A 24,433-nucleotide genomic window follows, 5' to 3' on the forward strand; every position below is an offset into this window, starting at 1 on the left:
TCTTGACCTCCCGGTGGCCGGCCAGTTTTCAGACCGAGTCTTCAACACTAGAGCCAGGACAATCGACCCGAGACGAGCATACAGCCTCACAGGCACGCTAATCTGCCTCGCTCGATTGAGACGATCGCGCATCCACGATCCCAGCCTCAAGCCAAGCGCAGCATATGACCTAGTGTCAGCCTCCCTTGGGTACACCACACCTGTACAGCCGGCCCGCTTCTGCGACCGACAAAGAAGCTCCTTGCCTAGCCATGGCCCTCGAGGCTCCGCTGAGGTCATCGACAGGAAGTGTTATATCTCCCTTCTCGCCGTACACGGATTTCTCGTTGTCGTCCCCAGATTCACCCGCTGTTCGCGGCCCCTTCCAGAAAATGTAAGCAGTGCGCAGTCCCAGCTGTTCGAATTGGCGATTAACCTTGGGAAACAGGTCTACCACTTCTATAGACTCGACCAACCTGCGGCCAAACTCTGCGGCCGCAAATCGCCCATCCTCGACCATCAACAATCCAAGCAGCTCTTTCAACGGCAACAGCCTGATGAGTCCAAGTGATATCGTGGGCCCTTCGCCCGTCACCTCTGTGGGCACCGAGGTCACCGAGATCGAAGACGATATGTCGGAGGAGGTTCGGTCCCAGTCGACGGCAGACACGGACCCACAGCCTCAGGTATGCGGCTCATCAGCTCCTCTGATCTGAATCTCGAGGCCAAAGCAGCTAATAGTGTGAAGCTCCTCATGCTGCGCACAAATATACCAGATCAAGTGCGCCAGACCTTAAGTGAGGAAGCTGTATCGGTTATACATGCACCAGAAAGCTTTCAGAACTGGGTGAATACTCTTATCAAGGGTGACCGTTGCAACCTCGTACCTAGCACTGACAATATGAAAGACCGCATCCGACAGTGTATCCACGAAGACTTCAGACACCGCACAAAGGATCTCCCCAAGGGCATCACCTCGGCAAGAAGATAGCTTGTCCGCTCCGCAAAGTGACCGGCCTCCACAGGTATTCTTCCATCCAAGCATCAACACGCCAAGTTGGGCGCTAACACGATACAGACGAGGTCCCCAGGTCTGCCGACACCGCCTCCTTTGAGTACAAACATCAAACCAGCGAGATTCAGTCTTGACAGTGCAACTCCAAGAGCTCAAAACTTGCAGGACGTGCAGGGTTTTATGTCCGAAGCAGCAAGATTGCGATCCAGTAGCGCGAGTAGTTTGGAGTGTGAGTATCAGAAAGTATTCCCATTTCTGGTCATCCGCAAATCTGGCTAACACTTCTCATAGTGATTCCGGAAAGCCGGGAGCCCGAGACAGATGCGGAGCCAGACCTCGAATCGTACGATGAAGATGATTACGGTGCATTTGGCCTCGGCGTTGGTGAGGAACCAGAAATCAAGTCTCTGCGAACGGCACTGCAAGAGTGCTGGACTTTATGCAACACACTCGCAAACCTCAGCACTCACCATCGCGAGCGGGTGTTCAGCCGCTCCGGAACTCCAGATGGCCACGAACAAGCATGGAAGTGCTGCTGGAAGTTATGCCAGCGCCTCTATGATAACCAGGACGAGCCGAACGAGTCTTTCAACGTACGAGAGAACCTCGATCTATGCAGGGACTTCTGTCAGTCCCTGTTTGACGTACGCCAACGAAAAGATGAGCTTGGAGATTCTGTCTTGCGAGTCAGCTTTGAGCTTAACAACCAGTAAGTGCATGTTGCTGCACACAGCACTATCGTGTCTTTACTAACATATACGGTAGTCTGTACAGCGCACAGGACAACAGAGCGCTTCCAGAAGCCTTTCGTGAGCGCACATTAGACTTCTATATCACCCTGTGTCATCGCCTGATGAAGCAAAGAGGCGAAATCGCAGACGAAACAGACTCTCTACTACGAGCATGCTGGACGCTCGCGGAGATGTTGTTCAGCCTGAGACAAAACAGAAGGGATGGAAAGGCGCCTGACGAGGAGCTTCTCGGATCGGCGGTCCAAGCTTGCTGGGAGCTGTGTGACATCTTCCGAGAAGGCTGGACTCAGATACGTCCTGACCGTGGCACGCCTCGTCCAAGTCAGACGAACTTTTTCGGCACAGGTCGGGACATTCGAGAGGCCGAGCCAGATGGAAGGGCGAGTAGGGCATCAAATCGCTCCAAGAGAGAAAGCACCAAGGGCGAGAAGATCAGGAAACCATTGCCGGTCCCGGAGACACCGGTCACGGAGTTTGAGGATACTCCCGTCTCGCCAGAGAGTCAATCACCGCAAGCACCCAACATCATGGTGTTTGGTACAGAAAGCAACCGCGGTGGACGATGGTCGAGCAATGCCTCCCAGCTGTCGAGTTATTCTCAGAGCAGCCAGCGCACATCGAGTACCGCGACGACCGCGACGACCACTGATGACATCAACGTGACGAGAGTCAAGATGCTCATTCTCAAGGCTGCGATGAACGTTGGATATTCCCGAGATGCTGCCGGCGAGGGCCACAGCAGCGCCGCCTCGCTACAGACATTCGTCAAATCTCTACCAACAGGGACTTTTGGTTCCCTGCCAGCGCACGCAACGCTGTTGCAGAGCTATAAGGGCCTGGTTCTTAGCGATTCTTCGTTCCGCCATACATCGTCTTTGCCGCACCGGGGCAAGCGTGTACTGGCCTATGATGTGGCCAAAGGCGTCAATTGGATGGTACATCGATCGACTCAATACGGATTTCTCCGTGATCTTTTCAAGCTCGTCTTTGGCTTTCATGTCGAGGAGGCCGAGATGCGCAAGAACGTCAGCATCGCGGTATAATGCACGGCCTACACCACACGCTCATATCATCTCGCCGCAGCACTGCGGCTCATGTGTGCACCCCCGTGCCCCTCTCCCACAAGACATAGACATGGCAGCAAGCAAGACTGTGTGGGCGGCATATTGAGGCTGTCTGAGTACGAATTATGTTGGATAGATTAGCTCCTTATTGTTCGCTTTTTTTTTGGTTACACGCACGAATATACCCTTTGACTGCTTCCTCGACCTCCCCTTCGGAGACTTGGCGCCTGTATGACCGTCTCAAGCCTCCACGATGATGTTTGGACTCGTCATGGAACCATTTGCCAAACGTGAGTCGCTTAGTGCCACTCTGCATTTGAATGCACATTGGAATGTGGTGCGGCATACGTGATCTGACAATAATCATATTTGCCACTGTTGACACTTTTCATGGAGAGATCAAATTCTTGCTCTTCCTATCTTCACTCTGCTATCATATAACGTTGGGCTTCATGAGACATAGCTCAAGCTTTCATATACCGGTGTGTTTTTTGTTCTCCGAGTCCCTTGAGCAATCCCTTCTCTGGTGCGAGCAGCAGCCGGACACATGTTGAACGGGTTCCACAAAATAGGTCGGCGGCTGAGCCTGTGCATATCCTCTGACTATCTGTAGACGTCCGAAGGCGAGACCAGCCGCACGGCTTCTTCCCGACGATCGCTTTATTTGTCCTTGCGGGTACCGGCGGCGGGCTGGGTGGCGCCGTACTTCTCGCAGAGGTCGTTGTACTCGCGGGAGAGGCCCTCGGCCTGCTTCTTGAGGGCCTCGATCTCCTTGTCCTTCTTCTCGAGCTGGCGCTTGTAGCCGGCGATCTCGCCGCCCTCGCCGGCCTGGGCGAGCTTCTCGGCCTGCTTGGTGTTGGCGTCGGTGCCCTCGTACTTCTTGAGCTTCTGCTCGAGGCGCAGGGTCTCGAGGATCATGATGTAGGTGCGGTTGAGGATGAGGGAGAGGAACAGGGTGAAGCCGCACAGGTACATGTTGCGCTGACTGTAGAACTTGCGGGCCTGGACCTCGAGACGTTCATGGCCCATGACGGCACTATCAGGAGGGAAGGGTTAGTTAGTCCAGTTCCTGAAAGCTTGCAATCCCCCCCCCCCCCCCAAGAGAAAAAAAAACAAAAACCAAGGATTGGTGTATCTGGGCAAGCAAGGTTTTGACTTACGCGGTTCCCTTGGAGCCGTCGGTGGCCGAAGCCAGCTCGACCTGCACCCTGTACACGCGGTTCACGCTGTCTATGAAGAGGATGAGGATGAAGATGAAGGTGATCTTCAACCCATACTGCAGTTTTGCTATGAGGGGGTTTCCTGAGATGAAGCTGTGTTGCGGGATCAGGCCATTGTGTCAGCCAGAATTACGGATTTTGTTTGCCAGGCGATTCGAGCATGCGGAGTTTGACGTCGCCGTCCCGCTCCGGATTGCGGATCAGGCTCTGGACTCTGGGCCACTTACGTGAAGATTCTCCGGCGGAGGGAGAAGGGGAGTGGAATGACGAGCAGCATGAAAAGAGCCATCTCTGCTACAAGTAGCAAGAAGACCTGTATTCAAAGGTACTTGTATTAGCTAGCACACACCAGGCTTCAAATAGAGGCTTGCGAATAGATGCGGGCGGCCCAAGGGTTTGCGGCAAGCTCGCGCGCCAAGATGATTCATGTGCACAAGGAGCGGTACGGGAGGGCACCGCGAGCTGGGAGAGCTTACGAGAGTGTAGTAGAGCGTCATGTTTGCAGCTACGGCTAGTGGTGACGTTTGGTGGTGGGTGTGGTGGACGTTCAGGCTCGTGCGAAGCTGAGGGCCCGGTCTTGTGAGATTGGGCTGTCGGGTGAGGTCGCGAGCAAAGACGGAGGAACGTCTTGCGGTAGAGGTGGGACGAAGGTGGTGGGATTGCAGGGACGCAGAGGTTGTAGATGCGAGGGGATGAGGAAGAGAGGAGGGATTGGAGAGGCAGTTTGGTGCGCCGACAGGTATTTACACGATGGGCAACGAGGGACTGGGGCAGCAGCAGCAACAGGACAACGTAATGGTGAACGAGCTTGGCCAGCTCTGCGCCGGGACTTGCCTAGACTACGCAGAGGCTGCCTCTGGCAGAGCTCCGAGCTCCAGCCAGCAGAGACACGCTTTCGTCATCGCAGCCTGGCCAAAGCCGGGGGCTGTCAAGCCGCGAGGGGCAGTCGACAACGTCATATGTGGCTTTATCACGGGGGCCCACACCAGCTCTGGGAAGGCACACTGTGGCTGGTGCACAGCAGGCACAGGACCAATTGCTCCTCTTGGACAGCTAACCCAGGCCCAGCACCTATTAACGTGCAGATGACGATCGCTTCACATGCCCCTCGCGGGCGGGTGTATTCCGTCATGGTACTGTGCGCGCGCTAGAAGGAGCAGTGGTGGGTGGATCTATGCACAAACTACTCAGCCAGGACATCCTCAATTTGGGGCACGCTACTATTCTAGACATTCCCCAGACTTCGTCCTCTCTAGAAACCTAACCCTCAGCCTCAATCGTGTCATAGCTGCTGGACTTGTGCTTCGGCTGGAAATTGAAGCTCGGGTGTGCCGGGCCCAGGAACATCTCACTACATCGAACTGTTAGCCCCGGGGTTCCTTTTCTCCTCTTGCGCAAAGTCACAACACAGATTCAAACAAAGAACCTACCTGATCTTGATCCAGTCTCTGTAGTCATTGCTGGACAGGAGAGTCTCGAGATCGTTGCGGCCGCGATATGCTGGCGGGCGGTCGTTGATCTTGGCAGGGAGATGCTCAAGAATTCCGAGCGGAATGTATCGGCACGTGAAGCTGAGCCACTCTAGCAGGAAGCGTCTGGTAAAGCCAAGCCCCAGTTCATCCGAGCCCCAGGCCTCAAGGCCGTAGCGCACAAACTTCTCGACATAGGCAAGCCGCTCCGTGGCCGACTTGTCGAGGTATTGGCCCTTCTCGATCTCCTCAAAGATCCAAGGCTTGATCATCGCGCCTCGCGCAATCATGACCGTGTCGACCTTGGCGTTATCCACATGGTCGAAGTAGTCTATGTGCGAATAGCAGTCTCCATTGCCGAGAAAGTACATCTTGCCACCGGTGGTGTTTGCTTGGGTGCTCGCATCTGCTTCACGAATGGTGTCGGTGAGCTCGTCTCTCTGCTGGTTGTACGACTTGATGAGCGCAGCGCACTCGGCAATATACGTCCAGTTTGCGCTCTTCGTGTACCGCTGCTGCCGGCTACGTCCATGCAGGGTGACGGCAGCACAGCCCGGCGCTCCCAACCGCTCGCGGAAATCGGGGCTGCCAAAGGCAAGCCTCTCGATCAGCTTCGTCGCATTCGGTTTGCCATCCCGAACGCCCATGCGCAGTTTGGCCGTGATGGGCACCTCCCCAGACACGGCGTTCATGCCTCTAATCATCTTCTCCAGCTTTGGTGGTGCATCGAGCAAGCCAGAGCCCGCGCCCTGTTGAAAGACGAGATCGATGGGACAGCCACAGTTGAGATCTACAACTCGCAGGTGCGGAAGATGGTTAGTCAGGGCTTCGGTGGCCTTCATGACGACCCAAGGCTGGTTTCCTGTGATCTGAGCGCCGAATTTAATGTCCTTGCTGTTGTCGTAGCCCTGCACAATGTCATCCGGGCTCGGGCTGTATCGAGGAGAAGAAATCTCGGATTCGTGGGCCTTCATGAGTGCCCATTCTCCCTTTCCACCCTGAACGACAGGCATGCCCAAGGCCATCTCGGAGTAGGTGACCTGCGCTCCAAGCTCCACGCAAAGCCTCCTGAACGGAAGGTTGCCCTGTGTGGTGAGCGGCGCGAGGGTTGGTGTCTCACGGCCGAAATAGATCTTGCGCTTCTCTGAAGCCTTGAAAGGTGGCTCAACAAACTGAGCTCGGAGCTCATGCAGCTCCGTGTCTTCGCTCTCGTCGCAATCGGGCTTCTTGCGGTTGTAGATCTTCCTCATCAGATCCGTCTCCTTTTCCACCCACTTTGTGTACCGTTCGGACTTGGACAAGTCTGCCTTCCTCCGCGAGAGGTTGTACTTGACATCGGCATGCACAACGTTGACCACCCCCGGTTTGCGGTCCGGCTCCTCATCGTCTGCGTCCGGTGCTCCCAGCAGGACAAGTTCCTTACGGCCGTCCTCGCGCTCCACCTCTTCAGAGTGGCTCTTGATGAAACGGCACTTCCAGCCCGCAGGACACCGCTGATACTGTGCAAACATTGGGCATTTACCACCGAGGGTCGTCAGGTCGCCACGGCGGCCCTCTGAGAAATACTTGCGGAGGTCGTGGCACATGTTGCAGCGGTCGCCATAGCGGCAAGGCTTCGGGGAGAACTCGTTGGAGTATGTGCGGCTGTTGCAAAGCCTCAGTTCATCGTCAAACTGTCCGTAGGACCGGTTATGGTTTTGGCCGCCCTGCTTCTTCTTCTTCTTCTTGCCGCCACCGTCGCGCGCATCAACCTTGCCGTCGGCGTGGTCAATTGCACCAGAGGCTTCAGCAGCATCATCGTCGACTTGCGCCTTGGACGCAGCAGATGCCAGCAGGAATCTTGAGTGACGGGTCAGTGGAAAGTGCTGTAGATTAGGATGCCATCAAGCATGAGGGAGATCTTACTCGGGTTTGATCTTGGCCATGCCCCGGTCCCTGTCGTCTCTGGCATCGATCTCTTTGGGCGCATTCTCTGCATTGTCATTGTTGTTGTCGACCTTTACCCGCTTTGCTGCCGGGGCGGTCGTGCCCGAATCATCATGACCGTTGGCCTGGCCAGCGGCGCCATCCACTTCGGACGGACGCTTAAGATCGACATTCATCTCGTCAGACATGATGGCCTGCAGTGTCTGTCGTCTATGCAAGGTGCTGGCACTGTGAGTGTCCAAGTCACAGCATGAGACTTGAGAGTGTCGAGTGGGTGAAATTTTCCGTACGCTCTTTCGGACAAAAACAGTGGGGCACAAGTCCTCACTACGTCAACCACCACGACTGACTGCGCGGAAGGTGCAACCAACCGCAAAAGGTACGGACCGACCATGACAATTGCTTGACCGCTGGCGGCACGATCTCGCCGTAGGGACCTGTCGATGCCCGGGGGCTTGACCTCGGGGTGTCCTTGGAACCATCACGCCTGGCAGGCGCGTTGCGATGCATACGCTTACGGAACACATCTCGCACAAGTCGACATGATCTTATTTTGGTAAAAGCCCAGGGTCCTGCGTGCTGTGATTGGTTGCTGAGACACTGATGTGTGAATAGTACTGTGGATGCGGACCGGCAAGACATGGCAATCTTTTACAACCTTCGAGGCGGCCCCTTCGTCCATGGCATGTGCCCGTCCAAGACATGCCCGGTTGGGTTGCCTTTGACACCAAGCGCTTTGGCAAGTTCGTTTTATGCCCCCGAATCCTGGGCATACTTTCTCCAGCTTCGTCGCGTGTTCTTTACCACAATGAATGTTCTGCTGCGAGCAGCCGAGGCAGCTTGTACTTCACCATAGGTAAGCCCGGCCATAGTTGGCCGCGAGGGGTGTGCCAGCGCAATAGAACAGGCACGGCGGAGCTTGAGATCCTACACTGGGCCTACGCCTGCCAAGTCCGCCCACAGACAGGGCCCTGGCGCATGGTCAGACGTGCGGGATGTGGCACAAGGAATGGGCTCGGCTCCGGAGCCGACACAGAGATCAAGCAACAAGCATGAACCAGGTGGCTAGAATGAGCAAGGAGCCGCTGTGAGATCAAAGGGACGTGGACACACCTGCACCGACTCAGACAGCTGGTGTCGTCCCACGAACAGGTGTGATTAATTTCATGCAGCAAGGACCAGGGATCGTGGGGTGCGCGGGGGCAGGAGGGACGGGCAGTGGTTTGTAGACAGGCAGACCCCTTGCTGTTTGGAGCATCCGCCGACCTGGAACCATTGTGGCGCTGCCGGCATGCTCCTGGCCACGTCGTCGTGGTCCCTGAGTGTCTGCAGAGACAGGCCGCTCTCAGCTCGCGTCGACCCACCACCTCCTGCAAGGTCCCGCTCCCAGCAGTTAGCTCAGCCTGTCTTGGCCGCAACGGCGCACTATTGCTATGGCTGGCCATTGCTGTTGCTGTTGCTGGCACCTGCGCTGCTTGGGTGGTATCTGCTGTGCTGATTCTCGCCAGGGCAATCAACATCGTGCAGTGGCCAGCCAGCCCCAGTACTCCCACACCACCCTGAGCCCCTCTTCACCCCCGTCGCTCGTTTCCCTTCTGTCTCGACCACACACGACAACCATTGCGCCAGACAACTACCGCTTCCTGGCTTTGGTCCTCCGGAATCAGCATCCAGGCTCTCTCCGTCTGTCCCGCCACACGAAACATCCAGCTCGCAGCTCGCGCTCAACTACTCGACACCTCCATGCCGTGCCAGCCACACTCTGCGCTTTCTGACTCGTGCCAGGTCTAGCCGCCTCGCCTCGTCGCCTTCAGCTCCCAACCCGCGACCACGTCATTACACCCGAGACACAATCGAACTCTCCTCTGGCTTGCCCGCCTGCAAGCCTGCGCCGCTTGGGACAATGGCCGACAGTGCAGGTCGGTCGTCCCAATCCTCGTCGTCAAAGTCCAAGACGGTCCGCTCCCAGAAGATCCTACCCGCAGACGACGTTCCAGATCGGCCTTCACCGAGTCGCAGTCACACACCTGGCCACTTGTCCTCCAAGAGCCATGGAGGCTCATCAGAGCGGCGCCGTAAGACGTCAGATGCTGCGGCACGACAGCGATCACAATCTGTGGTCGCAAAGACACCGTTTCCCACTGCGCCACCCCCACAGCCCACACCCTCAATATCAGCAGCCCTCAAGCCGAATGGCGACAGTCGACCAGTCGACTCGAAAAGCGAAGTCCCATCCGAGAGCCGAGATTCTTTGGCCGCGAGGCGGCCGATACCTATGCGATCAACGTCAGCCATCGTCAGCAAGCCAACCAGCGTAACGCCAACGGTGTCTCGTCTGCCACACGTCCCGCCGCCGCCTTTGGGACCATACGTGGCATTCCCACCGCTACAAGACCCAAAGACGGCGCCAGACGTCCCGGCTGCACCGGCCTCGGGGATGTACTGGTCTAGGGCACATGTATCTGGTGCTGCTCATAAGCCGGTGCGAGCCCACACGAGCACTCTTGTGGGCAGTAATGTTTTCGTCTTTGGCGGATGTGACTCTAGAACCTGCTTCAACGAGTTGTTTGTCCTCGATGCGGATTCTTTCCACTGGAGTCGGCCGCACGTAGTCGGCGACATTCCATCACCACTGCGCGCCATGACATGCACAGCTGTCGGACGGAAACTAGTGGTTTTTGGAGGAGGAGATGGTCCAGCGTATTACAACGATGTGTACGTGCTGGATACCATCAACTTCCGATGGCATAAGCCCACTTTCCCGGCGGACAGCAAGATACCCAGCCCGAGACGCGCGCATACTGCCTGTTTGTACAGGAATGGTATCTACATCTTTGGAGGTGGCGACGGCGTGCGAGCGCTGAACGATGTCTGGCGCCTCGATGTGTCCGACACCCACAAGATGAGCTGGAAGCTCATTTCACCTCATACGAGCAATACTGCCGAGAATCGGCCTAAGCCGAGGGGTTATCACACTGCCAACATGGTCGGGAGCAAGCTCATAATATTCGGCGGTAGCGACGGCGGCGAGTGCTTCAACGATGTCTGGGTTTACGATGTTGACACGCAGATATGGAAGATGGCGCCCATCCCTGTGGCGTTCCGGCGATTATCACATACAAGTACAATCGTGGGGTCGTACCTCTTCATCGTTGGTGGTCACGACGGCAACGAGTACTCCAACGACGTGCTTTTACTAAATCTCGTCACAATGACATGGGACAAGCGGCGGACGTACGGTCTCCCGCCGAGCGGGCGAGGATATCATGGCACGGTTCTCTACGACAGTAGACTGGTCATGATTGGAGGCTTCGACGGCAGTGAAGTCTTTGGCGACGTCTGGATCCTCGAATTAGCCGTGCACTCGTACTATTCACAGATCAGCCATTTCACCATTGAGGTCTAGGTTGGTCGCATAGAAGGCCGACTAGCAAGCAGACTGGGCTGTGCCCGTATTGGGTTGTGGCTATAAATGCCCTGGCGAGGCCGCTCATGCGTCGATGCGAGACATGCGCTGGTATCATGCGCCCTGACTTCTTACCGATGTTGTCTCCGCAGCTTGATATCAAGCACGCACCGGGCTCGACCAGCCTGCACTAGCCTAGCCGGACAGTCACTGGACCTCGTACGACCTCGAGCCTTAGCGCTTTGCCTATATCTCGACCTCCATGTCTAAGTCATAACTCGACCGCGCCAAGGAGTGCCTGACGGACAGCCGCCTGTCAGTTTGCGTGGTATGCGACTGTGCAGTGTTGTCTCACCGAAGCGGACTGATTTTCGTACGTTCCGTGCTGGACATGCAGTAGAGTCTATGTATATATTTTGAATGCTAGGGGAAGGGGATCTCCTGCGCAGTGTCGGTAGCAGGAACCATATATAGAGGCAGCAGAAAGCGTTGCAGAACTGCATGAGCGAGCTAGAGCGTAAATTACATTTGGCATTTATTCAACAACACCCTGTGGACGAAGCTCTTTCACCCATAGTCGCATGCCGACCTAGAAAAGTTGACGTATATGGACTGGTCACAGAGACGACGCAGAGATGCTGATGCCTGTTGGGCTAGTCGACAGGAAAACAATCATGCTGAAGACGCCGGCAAGGGACCATGTTTTTGATGTCGCGGTACAGAAACTTCCCACCATGCAAAAGCACACTTGAGGCATCCCCATCAGCGGCACTTTCCCGGGTGTGTGGAGGAAAGGGAAGACTGCAACTCTATTGTAGGTTAGACAAGCTCTTTGGGGTCGTTTCCTCGTCCTTTTTTTGTGCTTGCTTCAGAAATAAAACAAATGGCAATGTGTTACAGTGCTCTGCAGTGCTCTCTGTCCCTCTCTTCTTCTCTGCTGCCCCCCCTTCCTTCTCCGCTCTCTCATTTCAATCCTTTTGATATGGCCGTTTGTCCTCGGCTCTTCCTAGCCCTCGATATGCCTCGTTTTGTGTGAAACGGATTGCCTCGTCTTGGAGAATCACCGCGCAAGTGCCCCACCCTGCCTGGCCCTTACCTGTTCCTCTTCGGTAGCTTACCGGGATATATATTTATATATATATATATACTCTCTGAAAAGCTGGGCGTATATCTTTATTATCTTCCTCCAAATCATACTGAGGACCGGTCGGCAGGCAAATTCGCAGGAATCTCGCACAAAGACCGACGACTATTCTTATCATATCGTGGGGGCGAGTCAGTCGCGGGGGCCAGCAACAGTCCAGCTCTGCTCTGCTCTGCTCTATTCTGCTCTGCTTTGATCTCTGGCCCCGTCCTTTCTAGTCCACGACGCAGTGTTCACGGGCATGCCAACCCCTTATTCATGACTACATCAAGCAGCAGTAGTAGTAGCAATAGCAGCAGACACACAATGCGCCACGCACGTTGTTAGTGGTGGTGGCGGTAGTGTTGGTGGTGGTGGTGGACCAAGAGGTTCATTGTTGACGGGGAAGGCCAACTCTGAGGCATGATATCCCGTCATGACTACATATGCACGCAGGTACCGTTATCTCGCAGCTGGCTAGCGGAAAGGGCATACCTTGTTTCCACAACTGAATCCCAATGTTTTTTCAACCACTATAGTCTTGTCTGTAGCCCAAGCCCACCTGCGATTGGATCAGCATCGAACACCACCACAATGGATGCACAGCAAGCCTCCACATTGTCTATAGCGTCCCGGATCTCGAAAAGGACGTCCAGATATCGGGCGCGCGTGTGTACCTCCGACGTCATCCCGCGTCCTAAAGGGAAAGTGGATATCTCGCAGATCAGTGTAGCAGCAGCAAGCAGCAGCAGCCCTGCACTGCACCCTCCGGGGTTGGTATACGATTGTCTCTCTGACATTCAAGCCCCCACGAATAAACGGTGGCCACGGGGATCGACAACAGCAGATAGTCAAGACACTGGATTGTTACGCAGGCAGACAATGTAGACGGACAGATAGACAGACTTGCAGATCGGGATGCATGACTAGCAGACAACCCTGCATCCCTGGCAGCTGTTGCTCGCGGAATTGCAGCTGATTCGTGTTTAGTAGATGTGGCTTCAACTGGCCCCCATGCAAGACCAGGTGCTACGGTAGTTCGATCCAAGCTTTGCTGGGCTTCGAAACACACACACACACACACACACACACACACACACACACAAAGCATGTCGACAACAAGCGGATAGGGAATGGAGCGGCGAGATTAAGCGAGAGAAAGAGGCAAGGTGAGTGTGCCTTGGGTGTGCCCTGAAGCTGCTCGATGCGCGCTCACCTGCGCTGCAGGTACGCTAATGCTCGTGGGCGATTATCATCGTTGCGGGGAACAACAACGCCCACCTGACGACGCCACGACGCCACTGATGCCGCCGCCCCCAACCAAGTGGGATCATAGCCACCCCAGATAGATGACGTAGTTGACAACGGCGGGACAACAGATACGATAATGTATGAGGTCCTGGCTTGAGAATGCTCCACTGGGATCTAGACCCAGGACGCCCGTCCTTTGAGGCTTGCACATCTGTTCCATGGGCCCGGAAGGGGAAATGCCCGATGCTGTGCATACTTGCGGGGTCTGTCAGCTTGATGCTCGCGGCATTGGCCAGTCGATCCTATCAAGAGCGAGGTGGCGGCTGAAGACGATGTTCGTGGCAATCGAGGCAATGACCATCGGCAGTCCAGGCATCTAGACAGGCAGGCTGGGTTACCGAGCAAGGGGTTCAGCCGAGCCAGAGAGACCAGGTGTGCTCATATGAACGAAGCACTGACAGCTGGGGAACAAGCCCATAGGGGGCAGTAAACCCAAACTCAATTCGAGCCATGTCGTTCATATAGCCTCCGATGTGTTGGCTAGGGAGACGCGTTAGGGTGATCAACCACATATCCCGGAGCTCCAGGCGACGCTGTCTAAACGTTATAGGCATTCAGAACGGTTGAGGCCTTGGAGCTTGTACACTTGTGTTGGTCTCTGCCACCTCTGCTCATCGGTCAGGTACCCGGTATCATGGTCGAGAAGGCAGTTCAGATGCGCTGCAGATGCCACAGATGGCAGTATCCTCCACCTTCCTTGCTGTAGATCGTCTGATCTGACGTAGTGGATCTGCTGGTGGCTCCCGTTACCCAACCCAGTGTTCAGCTCTAGTAAGGTGGCTTTGGTTATTGTTTGCTCCCAACTGGCCGGATGTGATTCCGATGGGAACGACCAGTCAGCTCGTGGCTGGTCTTGCTCCAGCAGCGTTGGCCAATTCTGACCAGCCGCGGGGCTCGACTGCCCATGCCGTTCCAAAGTCTAAGTGTTGAGAGTTCAGAAAGTGAGAAACGTACACAGTCTCCCCCGCCAACGAAAAGCCACGCCGGCTGCCAACTCTAACTCTCCGGCACTGGGAAAGGCAGTGGTCGTCTCAAAGGCACGCCATACCCGCCCCACCAGCCTTGGAAACCGCATATTGGTAGCACGCCTGGCGCTTTGTCGTTATGCGGGCATGGACAGGATGAACCCACAGATCCTGCAGCGGATTAGAGCATTAACTTTGTTCAGCTCATGAATGGTAGCAGTGAGTGTGAGCTATTGAACTTTGACTGGGGAGGCCCCTTTGGGATTCCTGAATCTCTCAGACGTGGGTCGGAACCGATTCCCCATTTGCGGACGAGATTGAGGCTTGCTGTGTGTTGAAGCTACAGCACGTTGATAGCGACTGTGGGGAGGCCCCGGCCCATAGCAGGGCTGGCTTCACAGGGCTCTCGACAGACGAAGCGGGGACAGTAGGGAAGGAGAAACGCGATCGGCAGGTCATGCTCGCGAGGGATCAGTAATAGTCCTGTTCGCGGCGCGTGACAAGTCCGCATCCCCAGCATCCCACCCCGGAAAGCAGGTGGCACTGTGGTCGGTGCGTGATTGCCTGGAATCACAATGGGGAAAACTGCAGGTGATGGGGCTCCGTCGTGCCTTCCAACTTGCAGACTTTCCCTTGGGCGATGGATGGGCTCGTCACGTCTGGAGGGGGCCGCGAGTCATTGGCGCTCAGTACGCTTCCGATATGCGTCCGAAGCGCAGACTAGGCTGGGCGTGAGGATGGCTGGCAGCGGCCGTGGTGCTACAGGCTGGCAATATGCAGTGGCTGGGATCTTCGTGATGAATCAGTATCCTGATACAGGCAAGTCCTGCCGGTGGACAAGCCTCCCTGCGATGGACAAGGTGGTGCAATCTCGCAGGGCCGAGGAACCACCACGACTGAGCACGACGGGGCCTTCCGCAGCCCAGGGATAGACCACGACACCTTGACGCAAAAACCAAACAGACAGGCTTGCTCATGTTGCATTGGCGCGGGCAACGTCCGTAAAGTCGGACTGCGGATTCCTAGGATCAGCCTGGGAGCTCGCTCGCCTGTTGCGCCAGCATCCTCATTAGTCACGTGCAGATCCCAAGTCCGCGTCCCGACTCGACACTGACCTTGCACTGCCGACTGCCCAAGTATGTACGCTACCACCATAGCAGATAGGGCCAGAGCACGCCATGCCAGTCTGTGCAGTAGTTTGGTTAGCGCCGGCATCGGCTGCTTCTAGAAGGAATAAGCCGGCTTCTAGCGAGATCCACCTCGTGGAATGTGGGGACCTGCTGCTTGCCACTGCACGTGCAGCTTCGCCAACCTGGAACCGCCGAGAAACCCTTGAAGAAATGCCCGAGCCACGTGCGGCACTTGTAGAGAGGAGCGTGTCACAGAGAAGCCGTTGGCGGCATCCCCGGAGCGAGATTGTGGTAGGTGGATCGGAATATCCATCAACAGAAATGCGCCACTTTCCAGTATTGCAAAGTATTGGCAATATCTTGTCAGATCCAAAGCGCCGCACTTCCGCCCGGCTGTGGTTCGCTTCCGTCTTCGCCACCTCTGCACACATCCCCCACGGAGCGAAGTCCGGTAAGGTTCTAACTTCCATTGGCTGCAGACCACTTCTCTTGGTTCGGTAGTCCTCGAAGGATGAGATCAGGAGTCGATGCCACAGGCGGTGTCTCGGCATGTATCGTTGTAGCACAAAGGACATTTCAGGGCTCTGCCTTGCCGGCATCGGAGGTTACAGCTTTCCCTGGCGGATTAGCCTGGCGGACGATCCGTGCGTATCCTCATGCTGCCTACCAGTGGCGTACCAATCCGAATCAGTAGCTCGGTGAGGCGCTGCTAAAATATACTCGAGGCATTGCGCGTGAGGCGGTCAGCACATCAGGCCAATAGCACTATAACAGTAGAACCTCTGAAGCGCGGAATGCCCCGTGCGAGGCTTGCGGAAAGCCAGGCCGAACAGTCCCACGTTCGGGGAAATGGAGCAAAGTGACAACTCGGCCCCTGGTCGAGACTGACAGGGGCTCGTAACTGCTTCATACCACAGGAGCTTTCGGAGCACCACCGATTCGCTCTGGTATGAGAATCGACCCGAGAAACTGGCTGTTTCAGAACAGCTCGACTCATGGGCTATCCTTTTGAACCTAGACTGGGCTGTTGGTAGCACCAATAGTTCTGATTAGAATGCCCAAATGCGGAATCCATATTCAGGGACTAGCGTCTCGTGGCAGGCGCTTCGACTTTGTAGACGAGGATCGTTCCAGGCTCTCACAGACAGCTACAGGCCGACGAGGGACCGAGCAACATCTGCACACAATGCAAAGCGCCAAGCAGTCTGAGCCATGGCGCGCGGCATTTGACCCGCAGAATGTGTGTGGAAGGGGGCCCGTGCGTCAGACCTTTAGTTCCGTACCCTCGTCTCTCAAAAACAAGCAGGCATCGAAGTTTGGAAGACTCCATCATCTCATTGCCTGCCGACTGGGTCGATTGCTCAGCGTCAACTTCGGTCGGGTGCAAGCATGAGTGGGCCAGGCGAGACTGAAAATGTGGCTCTTCTTCACCATGGTGCCGTGATCGATCGCAGCCTGACCGGGAGGCTGGCCATGGCCAGGCCATACCAGGCCAAATTGTTACCTCATAGGTGGAGATGCGTAGTATAGCTTGCGGATTCAGGGTCCAATCCTTACGTAAAGAGCCGGAGAGCAGTGGGTCGGTTGAGCAGGTAGGCTCGGTATTCGAACGAGCTCGCGAGGCTAGGCGGACCGTTTATGCATCGCTCGACATCCGTGCTTTGCATGTGCTGGACAGGATTTGGGCCCATGAAAATGGAGAGTGCACTCCCCTGGAAAAGGCCGGCAGCTTTTGGGATAGAGTATCATGTCGGGAGGCTCTGATGGGACTCGTGTTTGCTGCGTGCCCGCCGCCATAAAGCATCCAGGTAACGATGCTGCTGATACGTTTTTGGGGTTTATGTTGGTGATGCTTCACAAATACGAAGGATCTCAATGACATGTGGGGTGGCAAGGAAGGATGACGAAGCGCGCATGTGTCTTTGACGACCTCCTGGCTGGCAGATGAGCCCAGCCAGCCAAGTACAGCAAACCCGTGTCGTGTAAGTCGATATGGTGTGCTGTCAAACATGCAGCCCGGGGGGGGGGGGGTTTCAAGCGCATGAGTGCAGCCATGGATTTCCCTCAACGATCGAAGACATAATAATGACTTGCTTCAAGGATCGTTTGAGGTCCGACTCTTGTCCTTGCCAACCCACTCACGGCATTATTTTGACTGAACCACATGGCGAGTGGGCCAGGCATGCAACTGCCGCGCGTGCCTTCAAAATGATCTGTACTGTGGAGGGGAGGGCAGTGACACCCCGCTGGTTCCGACGTGCTTCCCTGGCTCTTGCGCCCCTCCCCACGAGAAACCCGTACTCGAGGTTTTATCTGCTTGTCTCAAGCACTCTGATGCAAGACCGTGCATCTCATTTTCTATGAAGGACAAGACCGCGGAGGAAAGGGGAGTGCGCAGGACATCTGTTGCGAGGCATCTGTTGCGATACCTGAGCAGGAGAGCTAACTTGTTGACGTTAGTCAAGTGCGCAAGGGTCCCAACCAGCATGTTCTCCACGCACACCTTCAAGCAGGAACATGTCTCGCCGATTTGCCCAGGAACCCACCAGCTAGTGGGGGATACCGAGTCAAGTATCACGGCCTGAGCGGGGCCACTGGTTCCACATACCAGTAAAAGGTGGCGCAAATGTCGTTCCTAGCTTGACACCAGCAATGGACACGATGACTTGGGAAAGGTCGAGGTCAGGGCTCGTCCAAATGCTCTTTCAACCCCGCTACAATCATACCTGACGGCTCTGCGTATATCACAGAGCCTGCGGCTATAGGGCCCTGGCAAAGTGTAAGCCAGGCTCATATCATGATCGTTGATTGGGCTTGTGGATGCCTCCCAGACTTGTAGTGGTGGATGCTTGCTGACTCCGTTCTGCGGGCGGCGGCTCCGGGCATGATCAACCACCAGTGAGGGAGGATTCCCGTACTCACACTGGACTTCATGTGAGTCATGTACTTCCCACTAGGCAGCATCGATGCACCACAATGCCGGACTGAACCTATGTGCATTGATTCGCCTTCAAACTATACCGATACTTGCCGGCAGCATTTGTCGTTGGAATTAGTGACTGTGTTGTACTTTTCTGCATTGGTTGAGACTAACCCAGGCCGGATCGCAGCACCGCGTTGCAAAGGAGCTTTCGGTCCGTAGGATCAGCATTGTTGATCAGGCAGGAATCCTTTTAACTTCATTCAGAACATGCGTACTCTTTGATGAGGAGGAAAATCAAAAGGCCATTGTCTGAGAAAGTAGATGTTGGAGATTGCGGCACAGATCTCTCGTTGAGGAAGGTCCTCTCGTGATTGGCGTGGGCCACTTCTCTGTTGGGAGTCTTCACACGAGCAAGCGACGTGGGCTTTGTAGCAGATTCTCGGCCTCCCAGCTCGGCTCGTGCTTCGTGTGGGAGATTGTACAGAGTCCATCGGCTAGACGTCACATTTGGGGCAGAATCCCGTACGTGCCGGGGACCCCCCTCTTTCAAGCCATGTTTCGAATCGAGGGTTGGCGCAGTTTCGATCGGGCGACAGAGCTGGGGCAGCTGTTCGTGTCTGGCCCCGACTGCTGGCTGCTGGGCGACGGCGATGCTCTAAGCTTGATGGCACTATGATGTGATGTCGCACTTGGCGTCCTTGCTAGCGGTGGAGGCGTGAGCTATTACACCTGTGTGTCGGCGAGTGTCGGCTACTATGGTAGCAATCGCGGTGCATTGGGCGTGCGTGCTCTTTGACAGGCGGGACGGAGCCGGGGTCCGATCCTCTCACAGGGTTCGAGAGGATTGCTCCCAGAGGCCGTAAGCTCGGATTGCCAGTCCCATCTGCGCTCTCGTGGTACTGCTGGGGAGGGGCGCCGAGGCGCCAACTTGACTCGCCGGGCTGTTGCCCATCATTGCCATGTGCCTTCCCTCCACACACCTCTTTGTGAAGTGGGCGTGCACTCCCTTTGGCTGGAGCGCTCACCGCATCGAATCTGCCGCGTTCCGCATCGCCGTTTGCAGCTCGTCCAGCCGCGGTGTAACACACCACAACCCCCCCAACATCGAGAGCTCTCGCGGCCGTGAGACAGGGGCCATCCCCAATCGATTGCCAAAAAAGTTTGGGCGGTCGACTTTTTTCTTTGTTATTCTGCCGCCAGGTTGTCATTTTGCAAGTCAATTGCAGGGCCGCGCTCACCAACACGGCAGACCCCAATGTTCGCAAAGGGACGAGCAGACCAATTGCTGAATGTCATGAGCCGCCGTGTCCAGCAGGCACCGTAATTGAGCCAAGCTGGAGAGCTGCCGACTTGGACAGCCAGCCACAGCCAGCTAGATCAGCATCCACGCAGATCCATGCGACCCATGCTCTCTCTACCTGGCCTCTGCCATGTCCATGAGTCTGTCCCCGGCGATCCAGGTGACGCAACGGCGGAGTCCTGGGTAACGGGGTTTGGACGCCGGCGCCAGGTCGGCAGCTCAGCCCGCGGCACCTCGCAATCCCAGATCGTCTTGACCCGTCCTGCCAGTACGCCGTTCCCTTTCTGTGCCCTGTTTGAGCGATAGCACCGATTCAGGTCGGCTGGGGAGCCATGATCAAGATGGCAAGAGCGCTTGGACTCGTGCCGTGACTTGTCAGACTCTCCAAGAGGAGCGACTGCGCCGCAGGCGTCCAGGCGAGATGGGCATCTCGAAGCTCCTGGCTTTCGTGGCCTCGTACCTGGATAATGTTGTCACGATTGATCTCGTGCTTGCCAGTGCCATCGTTCTAGTACGGAAATTCTGCTACGTCGCAGAGTGTACCCGACCTTTTGAGCTGCCAACCACCCACGCTTGTGCTAGGCAAGGTGATGGCCAGTTGTGTCAGGTATGATCGGCATGATATCACTGTCATGCTATCTTGAGCGCGATGCCTGCGCACCTTTGTCGACCTCACGCCCTCATGCGGCTGTCCACATACCAGAGCTTATTTACTCTACGAGATCGATCAGTCCGAGGCCAGAGATCTGCTGCAACTGCGACTCGTCCGCTGTCGAGTGTGCGTGGATACCCGTGTCATATCTCCAGGCGCGTCATCCCTCCTCCAGGTCGAGCGGAGCTAGGTCATGCCAATCACAACCACCCACCGAGACCTGCCGCATTCCCATGCCTCTGTTGGTGAGACTGGTCTGCACAACTCCTCTGCAGCAGTCTCGGCAATGTAGATTGAGAAATTCTCTCGTCAGAGTCCGGGGTGAAGGGCAGGCGCCCGTAGCTGTCGGGGAAAGGAGATGTAGGGCACAGGTCAGGTCCATGTATCCTTCCTCTGTTGATCAGGACAAACCACGGCGGGAATCCGTCTTTGGTGGACGAGCATGATCAAGGTCGTGCCCGCCAGGGACTTAGACTTGTTGCGTACCCCTGCCAGTCCATTTTCTGTATTGGCTGCAGGCTAGCTAGGGCCCCCTTGGCTTGAGTGACGGCGTTGGGACCCATCCACCACGACGACGGAACCACCACGACGCATGGCGTCCACACGCCTGCCATGGCTGGCCAAGCAGATGCCGGAGGGCGACGTGCGTGCGTGCGCGCGCGGCAGATGGTATTAAACATTAAGCATTGCTCTTGTTTCATTTCACCCTCGAGGTCTCCCCCCCAATACTCTGCCCGTGCTCAGTGTCCTCCATCTCCGCGACTTCATTCATCTCCATCGTTCTCGGGAAGCCCTTCGCTTTCCAGGGTCCTGCCGAGCTAGACACGTGCAACGAACATCTGCTCCGCCGCGCTCAGCTTACACCCGCCCCCCTCGGAAGCCAGCCTTGCTCACGGCGAAAGCGGCTGTCTGCGAACGGCGCCTCTCTGTGTACTTGCCTGTCTCTGCCTTGGCAACAACCCCCCGAGTGCAGACACAGCCAGTCCAGCTCCTGCCTGGATCGCAATCTGCTGCCTTGCTCCTGCTCCCATCTTTCGACGGGGACGAAGGCCATCCATCCATTCTGCCCGTCCGTCCTGCGGAAAAGTCCCAGTACCGCCCGCGCCGCCCGCCCCACGGCCGCCAGGTCTCCACCCAAGGCGCATCCATCCCACCCGGCTTGAAGTCATGAAGGGTCTAGGGCGCTGGTTTGGCTCGACGACACCGCCCAGCGGCACATGTACCAGTACCGCTGCACACCCATCGGCTAAGGCCCCCCCAAGCACTGTCGCCCATAATAATTCTTCTTCCTGGGCGGCGGCGCCTCCCACCACCACCTGCAGTACCTCCCCCTCCGACCAGACCACGCCAACTTCTTCACATTCCCTCTCGTCGCCCTCGCCTTCGCCACAGCCCGCGACCCCCGAGAACTCACAGGCCGACATCGCCGGCCCCAGCTACCACTTTGCCTCCAGTGCAGGCAAGCCGCTGCCTGCCGACTACAACGCCAGCTCCCCGTCATCCTCATCAAGGACCTCACCCACCACACCTCTCCGCATTCAGGTACCGTCACCACCCACGCCTGCTGCGGCTGCCACCACCGCCGCTACCGCCGCCGCGCACCGCCCCTCCTCTTCTTCCTCATCAGCCTCACCCACTGCCTCTGTGCCCGCCATCGACATCCCCTCCTCGTCGTCGTCGTCGTCGTCGTCACACCCGTCGCAGCCCCAACCATTCCAGCGCCCCGTACACGATCCCCTCGACACTGGCCTCAACGTCGACATCAGCCTCGACCTGGACGGTGATTTCGACATGACGACCGGCCCAACCTTTGACTCGGCCTTGAGCCGCAGTCGCCAGGACTCCTTTGTCAGCGCAGGGCCAAAGCCCATCTCCATGACAAATCCCAACCGTGGCGCCGATGGCCGCGGGCGGCGCGAGAGCTTGGCCGGCAGCATGATGAACGGCATGAGCTGGGGAGGCGTCTCCATCGGGAGCTTTGTCCGCGACGAGTATGTGCCACCATTTCCTGTTTTCCTTCCATTTGCTGCATAGAGTCATCTCCCACACGCCTGTCCTGTGACGCGAGCCGCAGGAGCGAAAGCCTGTCGCGCAAGTGTTACACATCCGTTCGGCCACCCCGCGCCTGTAGCCGCTGGCGACACCCACCAGCTGTTTCCGTCAGGTCGCAGTCGCTCGTGTGATCAGCTTCGTGATGAGGTCAGCCTCCCAGGACTAACACTTGGCTTCCAGGATCATGTTGACAGGTACATCACCATGGCAGGGCGCGCAGCCGTCCTCGTCCTTCCACTCCAACTCGTACATCCCCAAGATGGAGGCCGAGTACCTTCGAGATTTCTTGTGCTGCAACCAGAGACTCGACAGCTTTCACGATCTTCTGCGTCACTACGAGACTGTGCACACTGGCAGCAACGCACAGCCCAATAACAAGCCCGCCATGCCCATGGGCCAGCGCCTCTCCGTCAGCAAGCAACAGCTGACTCCTGGAGGGTTCGGAAGTGGCACGCCCAGCCACCAAGGCTTCCAAAGCCCGAGCCAGCTCGGTTTCGGCCAGCAAAACCGCGGCATGAACAGCAATGGCTCGAACGGGCTTGGCGGCTTTGGTGGCATGCAGCTTGGCGGGCAGTCACTGGGTAATGGCCAGAAAGCCTCTGGCCTGACGAATATGCAGACCAACGACGAGATGGAGACCGTGGGCGAGATGGAGCTCGACGAGACTGTCGGCATGATGGAGATGGACGACCCTTCGCGGAATCTGCAGCAGACACGGCAGATGTTTGGTGGGCAACAAACACGGCCACAGCTCCAGCTCAACAGCGGTGCTCTCGGTCAGGGTCTTCGCACCTCACAACCGTCCACGCCTGGCGCCGGTGGGTTCAACTTCCAGAACAACCCCACGGTCTCTTCTGTCAACACCCCGACTCTATCTACGCAAGGCCTTGGCCAGCCCGCCAACGGCGAGGACGACTTTGCTGGACTGGACGCAAGCCTGAACCTCGGCGACTTTTCGAATCTCGACGCTACGAGCCTCGAGTACTTCATCAACGACCCCGCCAAGAGCCTGTACAGCTCGAATGCCAATTCCGCGAGCCAACGGGCAGCGCTCGCGACGCAAATGGCCCAATTTGGTCTCGACCAGAACCAGTTTGCGAATATGAGCGAGGCAACGCGCCTGACTGCCATCTACCAGGCCCTGCATAATCCCAACGGCGTCATGATTCCTCCCGAGGAGGACAAGCCTTTCAAGTGCCCCGTGATTGGGTGCGAAAAGGCCTACAAGAACCAGAACGGTCTGAAGTGAGTCTTGCCCATACATAGCCTGCAGCTTGTGAGATGGCCTTGCTAACATTTAGCAGATACCACAAGCAACACGGCCACCAGAACCAACAATTACACGAAAACGGTGACGGCACCTTCTCCATAGTGAACCCGGAGACGTCTGCACCTTATCCTGGCGAGACAGGTATGGAGAAGGAGAAGCCTCATAAGTGCGAGTACTGCAACAAGCGGTACAAGAACCTGAACGGTCTCAAATACGTAAGTTCGTTCCTCCCAGATGCGGCAGTCTGTGCTGGCATGGCCACTCCGCTGACACGGTCATGCAGCACAAACAACATTCGACCCCTTGCGAGATTGCTGCGCAGGCAGCCGCGATCCGGCAAAATCTGGCTGGAGGGCAAATGCCGTTCAGCAGCCCCAGTGCCGGGCTGCCGGGCATTGGCGAAGAGATGCAGATGTAGGATGGGTGACAGGCGCAAGCCTCCCGATGCCTACGGCCGGCTGATACACTTGCTGGTTATTCGACGACGATATAGACAACTGCACATAGACTGGATACCCCCTTGTCACTCTCCGACACACAAATCATCATCTCACACAAAGGCCTGGCTTTTCCCCCACAGTCACAACCCGATCCTGTGGAGACCCACCCACGCACCCACACTCAACCCTCTATCCCCGAACAAAAGCTTTGCTTGGTTTTTTTATTATATGGATTCTTGCATTCAGGACGGCGTTGCTGGTTGTCTGGTCTTGTCTTTATTCTTGAGAGCATTGCATAATGAGGCGGCGGGAGGAATCGCCTTGCTTTATACCCTTCTGCTATAGAGGAGGAAGGGGCCCATACAACTGGCGCATGTAGGAATTTTTGCTGGGGATGTCGGACTTTGCCTGGTACGAAGTGGGGGAAAGCAGGAGA

At 56.5% G+C, this 24,433-nt stretch overlaps 6 protein-coding genes across 6 annotated transcripts; 3 read left to right on the forward strand and 3 right to left on the reverse strand.

The window, feature by feature from the left end:
- The first annotated feature begins 981 nt into the window (after window positions 1–981).
- B0I36DRAFT_327769 (uncharacterized protein) lies at window positions 982–3,014 on the forward strand. Its single transcript, XM_046154513.1, has 3 exons — window positions 982–1,223; window positions 1,286–1,703; window positions 1,760–3,014. The coding sequence occupies exons 1-3, from the start codon at window positions 1,175–1,177 to the stop codon at window positions 2,787–2,789; spliced, it is 1,497 nt and encodes a 498-aa protein (XP_046010533.1). The 5' UTR covers window positions 982–1,174; the 3' UTR covers window positions 2,790–3,014.
- B0I36DRAFT_327772 (B-cell receptor-associated protein 31-like-domain-containing protein) lies at window positions 2,977–4,860 on the reverse strand. Its single transcript, XM_046154514.1, has 4 exons — window positions 4,507–4,860; window positions 4,258–4,343; window positions 3,971–4,123; window positions 2,977–3,846 (listed from the first exon to the last, which is right to left on the reverse strand). The coding sequence occupies exons 1-4, from the start codon at window positions 4,525–4,527 to the stop codon at window positions 3,471–3,473; spliced, it is 636 nt and encodes a 211-aa protein (XP_046010534.1). The 5' UTR covers window positions 4,528–4,860; the 3' UTR covers window positions 2,977–3,470.
- Window positions 4,861–5,055: 195 nt separating this feature from the next.
- On the reverse strand, window positions 5,056–7,710 carry B0I36DRAFT_292418 (tRNA-dihydrouridine(47) synthase [NAD(P)(+)]). The gene is made up of 3 exons (XM_046151772.1): window positions 7,405–7,710; window positions 5,461–7,338; window positions 5,056–5,381 (listed from the first exon to the last, which is right to left on the reverse strand). The coding sequence occupies exons 1-3, from the start codon at window positions 7,611–7,613 to the stop codon at window positions 5,291–5,293; spliced, it is 2,178 nt and encodes a 725-aa protein (XP_046010535.1). The 5' UTR covers window positions 7,614–7,710; the 3' UTR covers window positions 5,056–5,290.
- A 1,618-nt stretch (window positions 7,711–9,328) lies between these two features.
- Window positions 9,329–10,831, forward strand: B0I36DRAFT_246651 (uncharacterized protein; the record flags this gene model as incomplete). Its single annotated transcript, XM_046150243.1, has 1 exon — window positions 9,329–10,831. One exon carries the CDS (start codon window positions 9,329–9,331, stop codon window positions 10,829–10,831), a length of 1,503 nt encoding a protein of 500 aa, XP_046010536.1.
- Window positions 10,832–12,474: 1,643 nt separating this feature from the next.
- On the reverse strand, window positions 12,475–12,820 carry B0I36DRAFT_327777 (uncharacterized protein). Its single transcript, XM_046154515.1, has one exon. It carries the CDS (start codon window positions 12,752–12,754, stop codon window positions 12,488–12,490), a length of 267 nt encoding a protein of 88 aa, XP_046010537.1. The 5' UTR covers window positions 12,755–12,820; the 3' UTR covers window positions 12,475–12,487.
- Window positions 12,821–22,026: 9,206 nt separating this feature from the next.
- Window positions 22,027–23,975, forward strand: B0I36DRAFT_247305 (uncharacterized protein; the record flags this gene model as incomplete). Its single annotated transcript, XM_046150300.1, has 4 exons — window positions 22,027–22,226; window positions 22,468–23,532; window positions 23,592–23,772; window positions 23,841–23,975. 4 exons carry the CDS (start codon window positions 22,027–22,029, stop codon window positions 23,973–23,975), a joined length of 1,581 nt encoding a protein of 526 aa, XP_046010538.1.
- Window positions 23,976–24,433: the final 458 nt, after the last annotated feature.

Source organism: Microdochium trichocladiopsis (assembly GCF_020744255.1).
Source record: "Microdochium trichocladiopsis strain MPI-CAGE-CH-0230 chromosome Unknown B0I36scaffold_7, whole genome shotgun sequence".
NCBI lineage: Eukaryota > Fungi > Ascomycota > Sordariomycetes > Xylariales > Microdochiaceae > Microdochium > Microdochium trichocladiopsis.